The sequence below is a fragment of the Oryzias latipes genome, chromosome 14 (genome assembly GCF_002234675.1).
Source record: "Oryzias latipes chromosome 14, ASM223467v1".
Lineage (NCBI taxonomy): Eukaryota > Metazoa > Chordata > Actinopteri > Beloniformes > Adrianichthyidae > Oryzias > Oryzias latipes.
Window position 1 is genome coordinate 14008477 of NC_019872.2, and position 21144 is coordinate 14029620.

A 21144-nucleotide genomic window follows, 5' to 3' on the forward strand; every position below is an offset into this window, starting at 1 on the left:
ATAGCCTAAGCCTTTTATTTTGGTAACCATTTTGCAAAAAATAGATAGCTGTGGTCCATTCATTTCAGACATATCATTTGGATTCTATTAAAAGATTATAAGTCCTAATTTCTTAAGTTACCTTTATTTTATTTTATTCAGAGGTTCAGAGCACAAAACCAAGATAACACAGAGATATTGTTCATGCTTTCACAAGCAATTAAATTGATAATAAGTATTTCTCAAATTTTTCTGCCTTGTAGCATACATTTGTTGTGTGTTTACATTGTATGAACTTCTATGAAACTCATTCCTAAATAAACATCTGAACTGCTTGTTCACATTCATATAAAAAAAGCGCTACACATTTTTAGTTTTCCTTTTTATTGACTTAGATCATGAAGTAATGACCATGCCCAAGCATACAGTTTACAGTGTTTGCAGTACTTGAAGACATTTGATGACTGTGACACAGTTTAATTGTGTTTGATGAGCAGACACAAACATCTAGAACCACTTGTGTAAAGCGTTTACATTCTTTTTTAATCTAAAATTCTATTGTCCTTGTTAAATCAGGTTTACTTAATACAAAGCAGGATGCAGGTCTTTATTTAACATTTCTATCCTCTCCTTGGTTCCTTTAAACTCTCATGTATTGATTCAGTTCGATTCAAAGGGATTTATTTGTCCAAAGCAAGTTAGTTTCTCTTAAAAAAATAAAATTAAAAAATTTAACGCCACATAAACAACCATCTCCATGGCTATATAATAATAAAGACAAATATGATCCATTCCTCATAAAGCTAATCTGTTTAATTGCTTATTCACAGGCAGTGATTGGATAATTTTATATTATTTTCTGACTTACGTAAGATAATTCTAGCTGGAAAGAAAAGTTGGACTAGTCTTATATTGTCTCCACCTGCAAAACAGTTTTTCAGGGTGCACAAACAGCTTTGTCATTTTTCAATTTTTCAGCTGCAAAGCATTTGGATCACCGTGAGCCACACAATCCTTATAATTAGAATGTGCTGAAATTGATTTCAACATGATTTTAACATGTTTGAGTTTATTTGCAAATGGTTCTAAAGATCAGATTTGCTATGTTCTACAAATGTGATGATGCACTGTTAAAGAAGTGCTTAAATCCAGGTTAATAGTTGCAAACTCATTCCTGCACATGCACGTATGTCACTTCAGGAAAAAAACAGAAAAAAATAATCTCAAAATGTCTCATGGTTTTGAAGTGTTCCTGTTGTGTTGTCAGTTTAGCTGTGTTTTGCTTTCAGACAGATTAAATTAGTTTTTTTTTATTTAAATCCCCTGTTGATGCACATCTGAACAAAAAACAACATCTTTCAAAAATAAACAACAATATTAACCTCAGTTAACCTATCAGTGAGAAATACGTTTACGTTCAGCTGCATCTTAGGATGTTTTTGATTTGTAAGCTCTAAATATGTGTTTGCTTACACATTCTAGAATAAAGCTAACCCTGGAAATGATATACAATATTTTTTAATCAGGCAAATGCAAATCATCATCATCATTAAATATGTTTTTCTTTTTGTATTTTTCCATTGCACTAAGTGATCTTAATGTTATTATATATATTTGTCTTTTCCTGTCCTTTCATACATTTGATCCATTATTTCACACTAAAGGATTAGTTAGTATATGTGAGATGTTTTGATTATTTCTTTTTAGTTCCATGTCTATGGCTTTATTCCTGTAAGTGTAGAGACAAGGACATACTGACATAGACGCAATGTCCCTGTGTGTCTGTGTGCAGATGTGAACAAGAAAAACAGACAAGTTAAGTAGCAAAAATGGGGGTGCTGAGCTACTGGATGCTGAGAGTATTCGGAGACGGGGGCTTCACCACCAGGTGCTTTGAAGAGTCCGACATGGGACTGACAACACCCTCTATCAGGTTCTTGTTGCAGTCGCCAATGCTGCTGTCCGAGGACTGTTTGGGGTACGTGGCACTTCCTGTCAGGTCCATGAGTTCCTCCAGACCTCGGTTGTCGTTCAGGACAATGTTCTGCATTTCGGTTATGGGCGAGAACTCTGGGATTGAGATCAGTTCTTCCTTTGAAGCTGGACTAAAGCATAAGTAGGAAAAAAAATCATAACTTTTTTTGGCTAAGTAAGGATTTTTTTTCTCAAGATGAAATTGTGATAGGTCCATGAATAAGGGGACTTACCTAACGTCCATTGACTGCACCTCATCACTGGAGCCGGAGCGCTTTACATCCAGAGGCTCCAGCTTGATAACTGGAGGGGATAAGCGTTCCACTGGCTTCTCAGAGGGTTTGACCACCTCCACCTTGTTCCCTGCTTTAACTTTCCCCACAGCTGATGCCTGTGCATTTAAGCTTTGCTGTTTGCCTCCAAGATGGTTGCCCACAGAGGTACCATCCTCACTGTGGTTGGCATTGGCCCCTGCGACCGCCTTCACAGGCTCTTTACGCTTTACATTTTCTCTGAGCTGCTTGTTTTCATTCAGGTCCACCTGCTGCTTTACAGCACCAGCTGGAGAGGTTTCTCTCCCAAACTGCCAGCCATGTTCTCCCTGCTGTTTGCCTGGCCTCTTTTCAGGAGTCACGTGATGAACCTTCTCCTCTTTACCCCCCATGAGCACTGCTGCATCTCTCTTCAGAGGAGAACCCCGTTTTGTTTCAACCTGAACCTGAAACTCAACCTTTACGCTCTCTTGTTTGATCACCTCAGCATTAGGTTTTATGTCCCCTGCGAAGAGTAGCAGATGTCACAGAGGGCTTTGTCTTAGTTAGACTCTCCAACTAAGTTTACAGTTGAGCTCAAATATGATTGCACAAACAATATATTAAAAATTAGAATCACATGTGGCATTTTAGGGGGAATTTTGCAGCCTAATTGTTATAAAACTCAGCAGTGACTGCTCAATCATCGGGAGCTTGCTCTGTGTGCGCAGTCCCCAAGAGAGTGCTTAGTGAAAGTTACAAGGGCATTTTCAAGAACAGACTAATTTTACAGTCAGCTTGCCCCATGGCACTGCTCTGCAGAAAAAAAGTCATTCACTGCAGATGCTTCTCCATATTCCACAAAAAGAGAATCCCTGTTACCTGAATCTTTAGCTACCATAAACTGTGCATTGATATTTGAATTTGTATTAAAAGTTGCAAACCATGCAAAGTTAGATGTAACTGGTAAATGGTGCAGCCTAAAACAGCAAACAACTGATATCAAAAAAAATTACTAAGCAGCGTTTGAAAATAAAAGTCCTTATGAACATTATTTGAGGTGTCAGGGTGAAACTACTGAAGAGTCAAATGTTTTTAATTTCATGTCACTCAAAGCTTCCATACTGAAATATTAAAATAAATTAATGAATGAGACAGACTTTTCCAAATCTCTAGGCTGGAATCAACTTTGAGCTCAGAGTACTTTTAAAGATCTCCTAATTATTTATTTAAAGTGGATCCATTAAAATAGTTAAGTCAGAAATCTGCTTCTAGGTGAGACCTTCAAATATTAGCAAACCAGATTTGTAATTTTTAATCTCTTTGGAGAAAAACCACATAAAACACGGCCTGTGACCTTGTGGAAGGGTGTCTGTCCTGAGACTGGAAGGTTGTGAGTTCAAATCCATGACCAGGTCCTACTAAAGACTAAAAATCTACATACATTTTGATATTTAGAGTAACCTATTGTGAAAAATAGTCTTTAAATTTGCAAATGTGTGAGCATCAGTTCTAAATACCCCCTAAAAACTGCCTGGAAACAAAAAAAAAAAAAATGCAGATAAAAGGGTTCTGCTGAAAATGCATGCAGAGTTTCATCTTCTTAGAGAGGTCATGGCATTGCTCACAGTGCAAAAAAATGAAGAAAAAAAATTCCTCAATGTATGGATCTTTGCTGTGCATTGCTGTTGAAAAGAATTCAGCTGAAGCAGCAGACTCAGAAGAAAAGTGCTGGAATGAGGATGCTGTCTCAAGGGGAGACTCAAGACAAGCCAACTCAAGAAAAAATAATCTATTTTTCTATTTCCCATGCTTGAGATTCACCGATAAAAAAAGTCAAACAATAAATCACACATGCCTTGTTTTCTCTCTTTTTTTTAACAGCCACAAGGCAATAAGCCGGGGGCAACGGAAAGCACGGAGGTCAAGCCAACGCAGAGAGTCTGCAGGGTGGTAAAGCACACACTGACCTGGCGGTGAGACGGACTTTGTCTCCACCTGCTCCTCCTTTTGATTTAAGGCAGAAAAAAGACGTTCAAACCACTGTCTCCCCAAGAATAGAATTTAATACATATAAAGAACAACAGAGAGTTTTGATAAAAAGAAATAAAAAAACAAAGCAAGCGTCTTGGTCATGTCATCAACAGGAGTTAAAGGCAGCAGGTCTACTTTGCGAGAACAGTCTCCTAAAGTACCTTCGTGTCAGCTTCACCTTTCCGTGTTCTCTTCATGATTTCCTCAATTCTCTGCAAAAGCACACAAAGATCCTTCGAATAGTAAACTTTCCAGTAATTGTGAAACTGTTATCAAATAAGCACCTATGTATTGCTGAAATGTACCTTTTTTCTGAGTTGCCTCTGCTTCTCCTCTTGTGTGAGCAGCTCTGTGTCTTGCTGCTGACGCTCCCCACCTCCTCGCGGCTGGGGCTTGACTTTGTCCATCTGTTCACAACACAGGAATGTGTGTTTAGAACCAGAAATGATACCACTTTACAGATTACAGGTAAAATCGTGACCTCTGTGTCCTCCTGGATCTTTAGCTCTTTTTGCTGCTCCACTTTTTTTGTGTTCTCCTCTTTTTTCTGTCCGGTTGATTCTTTCACGTTGTTCCTTCTCTCTTCTGTTGGATGAGCCTTCGCCTCCCGCTGCTGCTCCAGGGCGAGAAGCTTCTTCTGCTTTTCCTCCATCAATCTGATCAAGATGTTTTAATCGTTTTTTAAAAAAAATAAAAGCTTTTTCTTGACAAAATATATTATCATCACATGAACTTGCCTCTCTTCTTCCTCTTTTTTCCGTTGTTTCTCCTCCACTTCTTTTTGGGCTCGAGCTTGACGCCTGCGCTCTGCGAGCAGCCTGGTGGCCTCCTCTGCATCCGTTGTGCCAGCCAACTTCCCTGTGGGAGTGACTGGTGGAGAATCTGTCAACAACACAAGTTGAAAAAAGGTGTAGAACCTCTAGAAATCCACTTAACCTATCAGCAAAATGAGGTCTCCATGAGAAGCCTCACCTTTGTTTTTGTCATCACCCTTGTTCCCAGAGGAGTCCACTTTTATGGCCGTCTGGTTTCTTCTGTCAGGAGATTGACTCTTGTCCACAGTGAAGTTCTTGTCACACTGTTCACTTTTGCCAGACTTGCATTTTGTGGTTTCAGAGCTGCCATTTTTCTCCGCTTGGAAAGATGGGTTTGAGCTGTTGACGTCGGTGTTGTTTTTCTCTGCTTTGCACTTTCCACCCTTTCTTTCTTTACTGTCCTCCCTCCGATCTTCAGCTGACGGGTTGGTCCAGTGTCTCGTTGGAGAGCGGTGGTAGTGTTGGGGGCTGCCTGGAGACTGGGTGCGTGCCTTATATGCCAACCTGAACACAAGTGGAAATGTTTACAAAAACTGAATCTTAAGAAAGTAAAAGACCCTTGTTTCAAGAAAAAAATTCTTATTTTCTGTCTCGCAACAAAAATAATCTTATCAAGAAAGTTAATAGTTTAAGAAAAAATGTCTTGGTGACTAGAATTTTTTTTCTTAAAATAAAAAAAAGGAAATTTTCTTACCCCATTGACAGATTGTTTTTACTTATTTAAAGATTTTTGACTTAGGTCTAAAGGGCCTGTTTTTGCTGTGTGGCTTTAGAAACAAAAATTTTTGATGGACGAACTTCTAAAATGAAGCGAGTCATCTTACCTTGAGGTAGTGGGAGAATTCAAATGCTTTGGGACACAAGCAGGGGACTCAGATCTCCGCACAGGGGACCCACAACCGGGGGAAGCAGTTCTCTGATCTCTGCGCAGGCGCTCTTTCTGCAGTCAGTGTAAGGAAAACCGTTGAAATCTGTGTGTGTGTAAAAAGTGAAGATCATGGCATCCTGGAGGTCTGACCTTGGGAGTGTTTGGGGTGGACTGAGAGCCTCCCTGAACTCCAGTTCTGTAGTGGTCTGCATGGTTAAGTGAGTTGCAGAGAGGTGACCTGTGCGGGCTGCAGGGAGCTGCGTGACCACAAACATCTTTATATCAGACAACAGCAAACCAGACTTGCAGAGATAAATTATTCCATTATTTTGGTGAGACTCAAAAAAAAAGGAGACATGATGTGGAGAGGGAGATCAGTTTGCCTCTTAGTTTTTTGGTTGTTTTTTTATTGATCACTCGTGAAAATGTGTAGAATCCCTGTAATCTACATTCAATTTCTTTAACGACTTTAGAAAAATGTTTACTGTTACGCAAATATTAGTGCTTCTACAGGCAAAGGTAGCAGAGCAAGAAACTGAGAATCCATCGTCCGAGCAAAGAGCTGTCAGGCTTTTTGCAACACTTCCTCCCTTTGTGAGACTTGCTTTTCTGCTGAAAATAAAGCCCAGATCTCAGCTGAACACTGCCTGACAACTGAGACTCACATTACCAAGCCTGCAGCTGCATTTTGAAAAGCTCTTCAATCCGCCACACCACAACCATCCCTGAAGGTGTCACATCCACAAAAATAAAATCATTTATTTTGCAATATAGCTGCACTTGCAGTAGTCATTTTTCTAATTAGGTGTCCTTATGCAAAATAAGGAGAGACCAAGCTCCTACAAATGTGTATAATTGATTTTTTTATGTGATATCATTCTAAAAAACCCACATCTGGTTTATTGTTTTTCTTAAAGAAATGATAAAAAATAAAATTTATTTGCATTGTTCTATCAAAGTGCAATTTTTGATTCCACCTCAATGCATTTTTATGTGAGCAAAACTTCTGATTTATGAAAAAACACAGATTGCCTTGACACGGGTGCTATGCATTCAATGTGCACAGTTAGAATCTTTTTCCAATAGTTTATTTCTTCACCTGTCCAAATAGAAAATAAAGACGTTTTGCAAAGCAAAGACAGAGAAAGCAAACACTCCAGCATCTGATCTCATTCAAAGATTCCAGAAATAATCTGACATCCTTTGTAGCTACTCATCCAATTTCTCATTAAAACAGGAGTCTCGAAGGAGTGGGGACATTTCACCAGGCTGACTATATCTGTCCCTGTTTCCCTGCACTTGAATTCTAGGTCATCTGCGTTTTATCTCCAAAGCCGTCTGGTGCAGGCTGCACCACTTAACTGCTGTCAACTGCTGTGAGGACCTAATCCTGGGTTATCACAATCAAAAATGAAAGAAGCACTCCCAATTTATCAGCAAACTGTGAAAATAACACCTCCAGCACTTCAACCAATGAGATTTCCTTGTTTTGCAGGGATCTTCTGCCTATTTGTAATTACAGAGACGTTTACAAAGCTGCATCTAGAGGTTTTCTTCTGCGAAAGCCATGCTTTGATAGCATATGTTTCCGAAAGCAGAAACGTTGATCTGACACTGATGGATTACTGACGGATGACGGCTTTCTTCAGACTTGGATGGAACCTCAGCTGTCACATTGTCCTCTTTTCTCCTGTGAAGTGTTGCAACAGCAGGTGCAACACTTCTCTCTAAATTTGCAGCTAATGTTACACAAGTCAAAATATGCCATTAAAGAGTGCAATATGCATTTGAAACGTCAGTGTAGAGCTAAAACCTTTTTAAAAAGAAAACCAAAAAAAACACAAGAGCACAAACAGAAAAACGACAAATTAAGCACACAATCTGCTCTGCACAAATGTAGTTTACCTCAAGTACCCTCTGAAGTGCATGCACGAAACTTTAACTAACAGAAAGGAGGCAGTTATGTGCTTTTTTTCCATTGTTTTCTCAAACCAGATATTTGGATGTAGAGGAGGGGAGATGCATTTGGGAGGGCAAGGGGGCTTAACTTTACCAGATTCGCTGGCAGCAGGAAGGGGGGAGGCAATGCCATGGGAAAAGGCGGAGGCAGCGGAGAAGGGGAGTGGGGCATTCTCACAGTCACCTATAAGCAGCAGGCGGAGCAGAGCAGACAGAGCGTTACGAACAGTTTGTCTGAGCGGGTCCTCAATCAGCTGTGGACAGGATGGGGGTTAACATGCAGCAGGGATGTCCTGTGGGCCCACTGTGACTGAAAAAGGTCCCTTGTAGTGCTTTCAATTTTAAAGTTAATGAGACTTTTTTTTAAATATGATATTAGGGTGACTCTGAATTATAGTTTTCTGTAATACTTTAATATATTTTTACTATGACTACAGGTTTAAAAGCCATACAAATAGGGTAAGAGAACCAGGACATGCATGCAGAAGTAATTCCATCTTGTCACTTTTGGAAATCAGGGAATTTATGTTTTGAAAGTGCCAGCAAAGGCTTTTAGTAACAGTTTTTGTATGTATTGCTTAAAACTTGTTTCCATGCTTCCTGCATTCACAACAGGCCTCAGTTATCTCCAAATTCACATGCAGGCCTGACCTGCTCCTGGAGGGCAGCCCCTGTTCCAGCGTTTTGTTCTCTGCTCCAGCTGTAGGCTTCTCTCCAAAGAGCGTCTCATCAAGGCTTCAAGTCGCTCCTGAATGCAACACAAAGCATTGTTTTCATTTAAATGTCACCCCTTCCAAAATCTCTGATCAAAAAGGATTTAACATCAGCAACCATGTGTTTTGAATGTAATGGGGGGAAAAAAAACATCAGATTGGAACATGATCACTAGTTTTGCAGAAAACCGGTCAGCTGACCCTCTCTTCCTCCAGCTGCTGCCTCCTCTTCTCCTCCACTGCAGCTCTGCGCTGCTCCTCTTTCTGCCGCTGCTCCTCCAGACGCCTCCAGCGCTCCTCCACAGTGCGCTCGTACTGCAGCCGAGCTCGCCGTTCCTTCTCCCTGATCAACTGTTCCCTTGCCACTGCAAGATTCCACAACATAAACGTATTATCTTCATTTGATTTTTAAACATGTATATTTATTTGGTTGTTTTAACTCTTAAAAAGTCTGCTTCAAATGTAGATGTCAAATGAATACAACAAAATGAAATAATGAAGATAGACGTCTTTGACTGCATGGACCACCTCCTGGAGCTGCAGGATTATCTGTAGACCCACTTCTGCAGACTCATTTTATACTGTCACATACCCTGACACATTTAATCCCATCTAAGAAACCAGTGAACTCAGAATGAATCTTTTCAAGTGAGCAAAGCCCTCACAATAGCCATGGAAAGAAACACGCTCAGTTTGATTTTGGATGAACTTCAGAGGAACCCAGAGGCGTTTGAGAGCTTTCCAGACACAACCAGGACATTCCCTACCCAGGCTTCTTTCCCGCTCTTCACGCCTCTCTTTGGCTAAACGCATCCTGTCATCCGTCTTCATGTAACCCTCCACACCTGGACGATGAGGAGACGGGTCAGTGATCAGAAAACAAAGAAAATACAGCTAAACTTTAGAACCAAACGTTATCAGAGCAGGAGCCCTCACCTTGTTTGCCACCGTGGCTGTTCCCGTTAGTTGCTAAGTGGGAGGGGGATGCGTATCCGTTCATGTGGGGCTTCTTGTCTGAGTTTGAAGGAGCTGCAGGATGGAGAAAGCACAGTCCGCATGGTTGGAAGGTGCAGTGCTTCTTTCTCACCAGCAGAGGGAAAGCTAAGCTGTCTCTGAAATGCTTTGGGTTGCAAAAGGTTTCAGGCCAAGGAAGAACTGCAACATAAGGAAGTAGAAGGGAGGAGGCTATCCTTATGTGGTCATTATTTCACACATGCTGGCAGTCCCTCCCTCTATGTCCCTCCTATACTATCTGTCCATGTGCAGACCTGCAACTGCAGACCGCAAGGATACTAGAAATTATGCTATCTAGCAAATCATTAAATAAATGACTTTCATCAAGAGGAGATCTTCTAAAAAGAAAGCAAGATTTATGTGACAGAAGCCAGAGAGATTACTCACTACTCCTTCCTGTCCGAGCTGGAGAGCTGTGGCCGTTTGTTGGAGATTTCTTGTCAGGGAGAAGAGTGATGGATGGTTGAGGCATCTTTTCAGCTAATGGAAAAAACAAAGCAAATGTGATGAAAAATATGGCATTGTTCTTTTAAACTACCAAAGGAATTCTTCAGTGTCATTGAGCTAGTGTGGAACAGTGACAAAATGTATATCAGTATATCAGTTTGAAACAAAATATCACATAAAAGTGAAATAAAGAAAACTCTAAATAATTTAACAAATATAAATTCTTTTTCAGCAATTTTCCCAATAGATCTTGACTCAAACTTGAACAAGGAAAGTTTGATTGGTAAAAAAATGTTTATATATATATAAAGAAATCACAAAAGTAGATGTTGAGCAAGTGAGATAAAAAAAAGTGTCATTTTTAACAGCTCAGGTGAAATACCAAACTGTTTTCCTCCCAAATTAGAGATTAATTATTTAATAAACAATATTGATACCATCAGTTGATGTTATTTCCCCAATACTTTTAAAGAAAAAAATAAAAGAAATAATTGTGCACTGTATATGTTTTCAGATATACCAAGTTAGAGATTAATAGATAGATAGATAAATACAGATAGGTATTAAGGATGTCACAATTATCAGTTGAAAAGTGAACTCTTTGTTACACCATTAAATCAATTTTCAGGGAATGTGAATTTTTGTATCCCTGCTGTTTTTGCACTAAAGTTGTCAAACAATTGTGCAAAACTTTGTAAGGGTTTATATTTACTGTTTTCTTTTATTACAGCAGGCATAGTATAAGCTAGCTGAAAGTTTTTTTCGTTACTCCCTTATTTATATTTTTGTGAAATTTTAGTTTTCTTGTTGTTGTTTTGTAACACACAAATCTTATATTGAACCGTGACCCAAAAATTGAGGTCTTGAAGAATGCAAATCGTTGCATCCCAAATAGACATACAAATTTACCTATAGAAAAGAAAGTACTACTAAAATGTTCTGAAACGGAATGTTCAGATGTTATTAAAGTCTTGCTCCTTTTTCTAAATGCTGACTTTAATATTATTCCACTTTTCACAGATCTTTTTAAATTATTTTTGAATGATTATTATTATTTTTTTTTTTTAAGTTTTAGGGAATAATAAATGTTAATTTATCAAAATGCTATTTCTTTTTCGCAGTCTTTCTTATTATTTGGTTAGTGTTTTGTTTGGTCAACATATTAACTTCACCTCTCCCCTTTTACCAGATTTATCTGTGAAACTGTTTGTTGTTAGAGCTTTTCACTAAACTGTAAGTGAAGCAATGAGATGAAGACGTGATGAGACAAAGATGGAGGAAGAAGAATTCCATGTGGATCTTTGTTTTTTGTCATCATATGATCAGATCACAAAACAAACACTTTGAGACACAAATGCACCAAAGTGGGTTTCACAAAACATTTCAGATGTACACTTTCTCAAATAGTGAACAGAACGAATGTGTCCTAGTTTGATAATCAGCCTGCAATGAGATCTTCCTCCACCTATAGGTTGCCAGAATGAGGATGAGGTCTCCTGGTTTTACAGTTTTGATGCCAAATAGTTTAGGCATGAATTTGACACCATAGTCATGCTCCATCATGACCGAGCTTTTAACCTGCAAAATCAACTAACAATGGTTTGATGCGCATAAAACGATGGTTAATCCGCGCGCCTGCTCATCCAGTCTCCCCCTCTCCCCCCTATCCAGCGAATCGAGTCACGTCATCATCGCCAATTACAGTACCAGAAAATTCGCTTTGAAGCGCATCCCAGCTCTGATGCTGAGAACCTGCCCCCATAAGAGACCGCGCTGGCACACAAAGAGAAAAGAAAAGGAAACAAAGAAAATCGCACTTATTTTGCTCGTATTTAACATCAAGTCCCTAGAGCACTGATTAAAACAATCACCAAATTAAAGACGCATTTTATTTACAGCCGCAACTGAAATGTGCCGTTAGAAAGGCCAGGAAAAAAAGCGGTAAAGAGCAGTGATCGATGCGCAGCCGGAGGCAAAGCGCAGGAAGTCAGATGCGTCATCCAACAGTCTGCTTTAAATCCTTCCGCAAACGTACTAATACTGATCAGATTGACCTCAGTAAAGACTGAATCAAGCTTACCTGTCGTTGCGCTCGGCGATGTGACCATTTTGGCCATGGCAGCAGGTTTGTGTCGCAAAGAAACGAGCGCGCGGTCAACGCAGCCAGTCCGCAGTGAACGTGCGCAGGTTCTCCTCCACAGGGAGGACAGCAGCAGCCGGCTTCAACGACAGTTTCGCTCCGAAGACTGGGATCATGAGGAGATCGATGCTGCTGGGATGGGACGAGGGCGCGCATGCGATCGGGTTTACAATTATGAAAGTCAAGTGTGCCAATCCGCGTGAGCGCGCGCAGAGATGCAGGCTGGCACCGAGATTCCTGCTGCTCCAATACAAATCACTGTCATCTCTGACTCCAGTATTTGGTTGGATATTTAAGATCAAGATTGGAAATTTGTCCCAAATGCATACAACGTGCCTTACCATGACCTTCTGAAAGTCGTAGCCGCCTTTAAAGCTACTCTGATATGTCTCTTTACAGCAACTTTATGATTTGCTTAACGTATCACTTGGAATCATTAAAAGATGGTTTTTAATTAAGCTAAAATGAAAAAAGCAAAAATATCAATGCATTCCCAATTGTTTACTCTAATCAACCTTCTTATTCCTTTTTTCTTTTCTTTTAGAATCTATAATTGTAAAAACAACGATTGGTTTAGATTTAGGCTTTATTTGTGTTGACTGTATCAGAAAACTCAAAAAAATCGGACAAAAGTTAATTATACATTTGAATAAAATTCTATAGTTATTTTATTACGTTTATTTATTTATTTATTTATTTATTTATTTATTTATTTATTTATTTATTTATTTATTTATTCATTCATTCATTCATTTATTTACACAGAATAATACAGTGCAATAATGTATTACACTTGTTTTTGCAAAACCCCTCAAACCACAGGGGGGCAGTACTGTCCACGCTACAGTCATTACAGGCGCAGAAGAAGAATGCTGCCGGAAGGACAGGGGCTTTAGGAAGGACGGATTTCTGCCGACTGGAACCGAACCGGGAAAGATGCTGACTAATATATCCAGTCTGTTGAGGGCTTGCGCTCAGAAGAGTGTAAGTTTGAACATGTTTTACCCCACGAACTGCTTCAGTTTTGTATTTGTTGGTTTCCTGAAATAAGTTCGAAGTAAAAAAAAAAAGATCGGGACATCCTGGTTCTGACCTTGTAGGCCGAACTGCCAAATCTGGATCTGGCTTGGCACAAAAATAAGACAAATGCGTTTAAATGTTTAGTATTTGGGGAAGTTGACCGTTTCCGCGGTTAACAACATAACCGTTGCCACTGTTGTTGATCAGAAAAGTAGTTTACAGCACGAACTATATTTGTTGTTTAATAAATTATATAGAGACAACAAACATGAAACAACATAGAAATGTATGCTAGCAAAAACCAGCAACACCTAAAATGTATTTGATAGACACCTAAACTACTATTTTTTGAGAGCTTCCTGTGTTGTTTTTGCTTGTTTTGAAACTGAAGTAGCTGTTTGGGGAAGAAATGCCTGAAGAAACAGCATTTTTCCCCATAAATGATCTTTTTTTTTTGTTTTTTTTATCACGATTCATTGCTGGTGTTAAATCTAAGCTGACTGGTTCTGAAACCCAAACTGATTAGGAAGATTTGCTGCTCTTCTGTCACTGAACAACAGGGCGCTGCAGCAGCAGTCTCCGTGCGCTCCTATTCAGACTTCACAACCCAGGCTACTTTTGAAATAAAGGTAAGCTCTGAATCCAAAGCTGTGGTGCCTGTTGCTCTCCCAGACGTGCATTCATATTTGTGCTTTTTGTCGCCGTCAGAAATGCGACCTCCATAAACTGGATGAGGCTCCGGCCACTGAGGTGGTGATGACTCGTGAGGAGGGCCTGAAGTATTACCATATCATGCAGACCATCAGGCGGATGGAGCTGAAGGCTGACCAGCTGTATAAGCAGAAGATCATCAGAGGGTTCTGCCACTTGTATGATGGCCAGGTTAAAGGAGCTCCTTCTAATTCTCATTTACACAATTGAAGTCTTGCAATTTCTTTACCTTGAGCTACTTGCGTCTTCTCATAGGAAGCCTGTGCTGTTGGTATCGAAGCATCCATTAATATGAGCGATCACCTGATCACTGCGTACCGTGCCCACGGCTACACCTACACCCGGGGAGGCACTGTGAAGAAGATTATGGCTGAACTCACAGGTGTGTCAGCAGTCCAAACTGTTCCTATATAATGCCTCTCTGACACTGTTTCTGGATTTCCTCTGTGGTAGTTTGTTTTTTTCATTTGATGATACTATTGTAACACATTTCATTCTATGAAAATCTATACATTTGTCAATTGTTGGCATCTGGTGCAGAACAGGAAAGGGCTCGGACTGACTAAAAGCAGTTGGTTTCAAAGTAAAAGTCTGACTTATCTACCTCCAAAACAACCGATAAACTAAACTCCCAAACTTATAGACTCACATTTGCTCTTTAAAACTTGCCAGACCTTAACTGTAGATGCTCCTGCTTTGAACTCTGTAAACTTGTTTCTCATCTCAGGAAAAAAACTAAATGCTCAGTAGAAAAGAGAAACAATTTCTGGAATGTTCCCTGACATAATTTGTCTTTGTGTGTGGGGGGTTATGTACAGGTAGAAGAGGAGGTATTGCAAAGGGCAAAGGAGGTTCTATGCACATGTATTGTAAAAACTTCTATGGTGGAAACGGAATCGTTGGAGCTCAGGTATGCGACCACAGACTGCTTGAAGCCTATGGTTAATGGATGTGTAAGGCTTGCATTTTCTGCAAAATCTGTGAACTATTGTCCCGTGACAACAAAAATGTCTAATCTTTGGAAAAATCATCAGCTAATCTGTCTTTCGTTTCTCCTCTCAAAACTGAACTAAAGTTCACAGATATTTTAGTGTTTTTGGTTGATTTCTACATGTATGCAAACATTGAATTTGAAGCAACCTTTTTCAAATCTGTCATGTCTGGTTTTCTTCAAAGCCTGTGCATAAATGCTTTGAGGTGTCTTCAGAATACATCCAGGGCTGGAGTCTATTTACTGCAAAATATTTGTTTGTTTGTGTTTTTAACACAAATTTCAAAGTAAAGCAGAGTTTTCCCATTATTATATTAGGTTGGCATAAAGACAACTATGTCTCATAAATAATACCTCATGTTTTTTTATGGCAATTCATGTCTTAAAAAAATCAGAACAGAGTGAATTGATCTTTTTGCTCACCGAAAGAAAGGTTAAACATCTTTCCCTTTCAGGTTCCTCTTGGTGCTGGTGTGGCGCTGGCCTGCAAGTATCAGGGCAACAATGAGCTTTGTGTCTGTCTGTACGGGGATGGTGCTGCCAACCAGGTATGACTCAAAAATCATCTTACTGGTTAGTCTGACAGAGTATCACTTTAAATGGGTCAAAACGTATATTTTTATGTGATTTACACAGGGTCAGATTTTTGAAACGTACAACATGGCATCTCTGTGGAAGTTGCCCGTCATCTTCATCTGTGAGAACAACAGGTACGGCATGGGCACATCAGTGGAGCGAGCTGCAGCCAGCACAGACTACTACAAGAGAGGAGAGTTTATTCCTGGACTTAGGGTACGCTTCATTCTTTTAGCCGTCTATCTGTTCTTATACTGACACAGAGATTAAAAGAAGCAAAAAGAATGCTTACTTCGACCAACGCTTTTATTTTCATTATATTTCAGAGCAGCCCAAGTTAGACAGAAAAAACAACATGTTTTTTTAAAGTTTAAAATCAAGTCCTTAAACGTCTCTGCATCTTTAGAAAAGACCAGGTCCGGCATCATATTTAGAAATTATTTCACAATTCAGTTTAAATTTGGAAAAGCCAAGGCCAGTTTTGACCCAATTTAACCTTTATATCTCCTTCATCTCCCAATTTCTGAATCTACTTAATGCAGACGACTGCAAACAACTTTGGTTTTATTATTTTCTGACACTAAGTTATGCAAGAGTTTCTTAAATTAATCTTCCCTCTGGGTTTTCTTTTAACTAAGGGTAACACTAATGCACAGTTGTGTGATTGTAAAACATCTGCACGCTTATCCTCACTTTTAACAATAACAAACTGTCTGATTCTTAAAGCTGGAAGAAAACTGATTAATATTATTCTAAAAACATTCTTTAAAAATATCAAAAATAAATATTTGAGGCTTTTAAAAATGCATTTGGGTTTATTGTCTGGTTAGAAATTGTGTCTGAACACCTAATTTAAAAACTCATCACTTTTCGAGCTTTAAACTTCAATAAGTTGTCACATTCTTTGTTTACTTCTTAAAATGATTGCATTATTTATCCATTGAGTTTTTCCATCCAGTAAAATGTTCTACCGTAATTTACTTAAAAAAACTTTCAGCATTTGTTAAATGCAGTTGCATCACAAATTATACCCCCCCCCCCCAAACTAAGCTCATATGAGCTTTGCTGACCTAATTTCTACTGTATTTATGAATTTATAGTTACTTAACAAAGAAGCTCTAATTTCAGGGTTTTATTTTTCTTTCAAGGTTGATGGGATGGATGTTCTTTGTGTTCGTGAAGCAACAAGGTTTGCAGCCGAACACTGCCGGTCTGGCAAGGTTTGTTTAGACACTAAATCTGAAAAATGAAGAAGTTGTGTTAGTCCTTTTGAGAGTTTGTTTGTCCAACTGCTCCACAGGGCCCCATTCTCATGGAACTGCAGACATACCGCTATCACGGCCACAGCATGAGCGATCCTGGCATCAGGTACATTTAATCCTCATTTGTTCTTGAGTTTGTCATTGTTGAATTGTCAATAAAGCTTTATGTTAATGTTGTCTTATCTGCTGCTGGCCCCCCTCCTGCTTCTGTCTTTCTGTCCCTTCATAGTGACTTTGCAATGCCCTGACCTCAGATTAAGGATGAACTTAACACAAATAACTAATACTGGTTGTTTGATTGATCAATGCATATTTGTTTTGTTTTTCCCTCTCTTTTCATTTGAATTATCCTAAAATATTAACACCAAATCTGATAAGTGCTAATAATGATCTTTACCGTATAGAAAAAATGATTAATAAAGTGCGTTTCTACAACATCGCCGCACCAATCTTTGCCTTTGTAGCTACCGGACCCGTGAGGAGATCCAGGAGGTTCGCAGTAAGAGTGACCCCATCTCTCTGCTGAAGGATCGTCTCCTCAGCAACAACATGGCAAGCGTGGAAGAGTTGAAGGTAATATTTGAGGCTCAGTGACAGCTACCTTTAGCTCATGTTTGTTTGGGAAATACAGATCTTATTTTAAAGACAAAAACCTCTAAGAGTCCAGCTGTTTATATGGTAATTATACCATAATATCAGCAATAAAATATTTTCTTCCATCATTCAGTCTGTAGCTTATTCTATGTTCCAGTGCAAAACCTTTCTTTTTTAAAGTAAGCAGTCCAGAGTAGAGCTCTTAACATTTCAAAGACATTTTGTAAAATTGCAAACATGGTTTAAATTTTGCATCCCGTAACATATTTGCTGCAATTATCTATAATATTAACTTTTGTGATACTAAAAATAAGAGGTTTTTTTAAGCTTGAGCTGTAAACATTTGATTACAATCTTTGATTACAATCTTTATTATATCACATTTAAATGAGATTTATAATTTCAGTTGTTAGATATGTCTCGGCAAGATGCCTATTAAGACATATTCAGTAATAATAAGTAATTTGAATTTTTTATTTTACTGGTTGTCAGTTAGGCTTAAGTCTGGGTTCTGTTCATGTTAGTTAAATGTTTGTTACTGTCTCCTAGGAGATCTAAACAAATAACCAAAACTCCTGTTTTGTATTATTAAGGTTCTCCCTAAAAACATTTCAGAATCACAAAAAATGTTAACTACTTTTTGTATTATGGTTCTCTCACTCATTTACTTGCTTACTCATCAGTACTTGTTTTTACTTACTTACTTAATTAGCTGTACTTATCAGTAGTTACTTACCCACTTACTTCGCTGTACTTACTTAATTAGCGGTACCAACTTATCAGTACTTACTTACAGCTGTACTTACTTGTCAGTACTTGGCTCTACTTACTTACCGATACGGACTTACTTTTTTTCATTGAAACATTGTGTTTTCAACCTCACTGGCATAACTTAGATCTTTGGGACACAAATATTACGAGTAGATATAATCTAAAGAATGCATATGTCTGACATCTGTCCCTGTTGTGTTTTTCTGTTTAGGTGATTGATGTGGAGGTGAGGAAAGAAATTGAAGATGCTGCTCAGTTTGCCACCACAGATCCAGAGCCACCTCTGGATGAATTGTGCAATCACATGTTTTCCAACAATCCACCGGTGGAGGTGCGTGGCACGAACCCGTGGGCCAAGCTCAAGTCTGTTAGCTAAACTCTTTGTTCTTCTGTTACCTCATCAGCCCAAAACATATTCAATACCCATTTTATTTGTAAGTAAATCACTAACAGCTACATTGTACCAAAAGTTCTAACCTCAGTTGAATTCATGAAATCTGCATTTAAACAGCTGGAGGGCCTTTAGCACATTTGCAGAAACTCAGTCTTTGTCTTTTCCTGTCTGGGATTATTCATATCTGCACAAATCGTTTTTGAGTTGTAGAACATACTCCATGTTCTTGACATTGCTGTAATGTATGGTGACCCTTTGTAATACATTTTAAATGTTACAGAAAAATAATGTGAGAAATTATGTTTTATAATTTGGATAAACCTCAGATAGACCTCAAGTGAATTTTCTCCAACTGTTTCATTGAGGAATTTCTTTTATTTTACCTTATCTATTGATAAAAAAAAAAAAAATTACTTCACCTTTTAAATTAGTTTTATGTACTGAGGTTTACATACTAATAATTCACAGAACATTGCAACTCTGTAAAATGTGTTTGAAACATCCTGTCATCAATCTTGGTATCTGTGGGTAAAAGGTTCAGTCCTCACGTGTTCTCTGAAATAAAAAAGCAAAGTGGCTCCTCCTCTCAAAAAAACATTGTGTCCTAAAAAACTCTTCTTTTTCACATAAATCTACACAATAACTGTATAATTCACTCAACATTCTTTTGTCCCCGTGGATACAGAAACATGACAAAAGGTAGCAGGTTAGTGCTTGACTGTTTTGCTTTTTTTATAAACCAGTTTTTCTTTTTGTGTATAAAAAGGGGCAAAGAAAACACTAAAAACATTTATTTTGCCAAACCAAAGATCTGCCTGACAGACCTGCAGCTATGAAGCGAAAGGATGGGGCTCTGAAGCAGGACTGGACTGTTTACATCTGTATTCATTTGAGTAAACCCACATTTTGAGCTCAGTCTTTTTGTTTTCCATATTTGAGAAAAGGTCATTGGATTCCCCTTAGCAACTGCAGGAAGCATAAAACTGGTCACATCAGATAATTGATGTACATCCATCCAGGTGTGATGGTGAAGTTCCCTTTTCAAACCTAAGAAACATGAGACATTGAGTTTTTAGCTCTGCCATAGCTAACTTACAATTTTTGAGGATAACTGTAAGAATAAATTGTTTTTGGTTTAAAAAATTTCAGGTTCACGTTGATTGTTTTATGAAACCCCTTAGGCAGACCAGAAGCCGGGGGGGGGGGTGTTCTTAATACAAAATGTTGCTTTTCACTTATCAATTCAAGTCTTTGTTCAACTTGAAGTGGCTGATGTGATTATTTGGGGAAAACTGTTGCATTATGGGGAGATGTAATTAATGCAAGGGAAGAATTTATGTTTCTGTGTAATAAAAATGTTGGAAGATATCGTTGTCTCTGTTCTTTGAATGAATGTAATGGTTATAACACCTGTAATCCATCACATTAACTGCTGAATTAAAAATGTAAGGCAGCACCCTTGTGGTTTTTCTAATTGAAGCTCAATCATTTCTTTTATTTGATTTATGGGTTTATTTCAATTTGAAAATTAGTTTTTAATTGTAGAACATACAACAAGAAATCTCTCAGATATAACAAACTCATTTCAGGAATAAAGTAATCAAGAAAAAAAAGAATATTTAAGGAAATGCCATCCTCTTAATATAATTACTCATATTCATAAATTGAGACTGTTGCTATATTTACAATATAGCCTACACTTAGGTCCCATTAGATACATGAAATATGTTTATCAACGAAAATCAAGTAGAGTTTGATTTATAGCTTGGAAGGGAATGTGAAATGGTGAATTTATATAATCCCACCCGTATTGAATGATTTAATTTTATAGTTTTGCTTAGTCGTCATAATCCAGTTCTTACCAAATCAAAAGCAGCTCTTTTGTCAAGTAACAAAACAGAGTGGTGCTTGATTTTCCTCAGGAAACATTCTTTCATAATATTAGTAAACAATAATAGGATTTGCACATCATGTAAAAGCTGTGTGTTGAGCCCATTCTGTAATGTCGGGTTACAGTTGAATTGAATGAAAAGGTATACTCGTTTATTTTTTTTCTTGCAAAATTTCAAAATAAAATGTGATATAATGCCAAAATGGCATTCCTGCATTTCTTTGATTACATTCAAATAAAACAAGAATTTTGTTTTGCCACTTTTTAAATACATTGTTCACTTGAAAAAGCATTTGCATTTAAATACTGAAAAAAATGAAACATTTGACTATTTAACGAGTGTCAACTTATTCCTACATTATTTAACTTTAAATAAAGTACTTTTTGTCATCATTTAAATGGTTTATTTTACAATTATCCTCTACAGTTATGAACACATTTTAAAATTACAATTAAATGATTTCCATTACAACCAGGAGAGGAGAAAACAGGAATTTCTCAATAAAATGTCATTTCACCTGTAATCATGTGACTGTTGCTTGAAAGACAAAATAAAAGACTCTGGAGAGGTAGACAGGGGTCTGCAACCTTTAGCACTGAAAGAGCCATTTACAATTTTGTTTTATTTTTATTCTGACAGCAGCACATGCATGTTCCTTTCAAAATAAAATAACACGATCCCCCCTGATGCAGCAGATTTACTAGCAGTTATTCTAACCCAAGACAATTTAAGAAAATTG

At 38.1% G+C, this 21144-nt stretch overlaps 2 protein-coding genes across 5 annotated transcripts; one reads left to right on the forward strand and one right to left on the reverse strand.

Annotated features, from left to right (window-relative positions):
- Window positions 1–342: 342 nt before the first annotated feature.
- Window positions 343–12329, reverse strand: LOC101161431 (MAP7 domain-containing protein 2). Of its 3 annotated transcripts, none has more exons than XM_011483478.2 (17): window positions 12135–12329; window positions 9995–10087; window positions 9530–9622; window positions 9361–9438; window positions 8795–8958; window positions 8532–8628; window positions 7975–8064; window positions 6072–6178; window positions 5878–5993; window positions 5211–5557; window positions 4976–5120; window positions 4720–4894; window positions 4544–4645; window positions 4400–4450; window positions 4175–4211; window positions 2187–2730; window positions 343–2084 (listed from the first exon to the last, which is right to left on the reverse strand). In XM_011483478.2, exons 1-17 carry the CDS (start codon window positions 12169–12171, stop codon window positions 1823–1825), a joined length of 2538 nt encoding a protein of 845 aa, XP_011481780.1. In that variant the 5' UTR covers window positions 12172–12329; the 3' UTR covers window positions 343–1822. The 3 variants fall into 3 exon arrangements, with proteins under 3 accessions (XP_011481780.1, XP_011481778.1, XP_011481779.1); XM_011483476.2 differs by having other exon boundaries at window positions 9530–9748; window positions 12135–12282; XM_011483477.2 differs by lacking the exon at window positions 7975–8064 and having other exon boundaries at window positions 9530–9748; window positions 12135–12282.
- Window positions 12330–13021: 692 nt separating this feature from the next.
- LOC101165911 (pyruvate dehydrogenase E1 component subunit alpha, mitochondrial) lies at window positions 13022–19881 on the forward strand. Of its 2 annotated transcripts, XM_004076357.4 has the most exons (11): window positions 13022–13178; window positions 13775–13843; window positions 13923–14096; window positions 14181–14307; window positions 14744–14835; window positions 15372–15464; window positions 15553–15708; window positions 16641–16712; window positions 16793–16860; window positions 17219–17327; window positions 18331–19881. In XM_004076357.4, the coding sequence occupies exons 1-11, from the start codon at window positions 13131–13133 to the stop codon at window positions 18493–18495; spliced, it is 1173 nt and encodes a 390-aa protein (XP_004076405.3). In that variant the 5' UTR covers window positions 13022–13130; the 3' UTR covers window positions 18496–19881. The 2 variants fall into 2 exon arrangements, with proteins under 2 accessions (XP_004076405.3, XP_023818161.1); XM_023962393.1 differs by lacking the exons at window positions 17219–17327; window positions 18331–19881 and adding an exon at window positions 16984–17176.
- Window positions 19882–21144: the final 1263 nt, after the last annotated feature.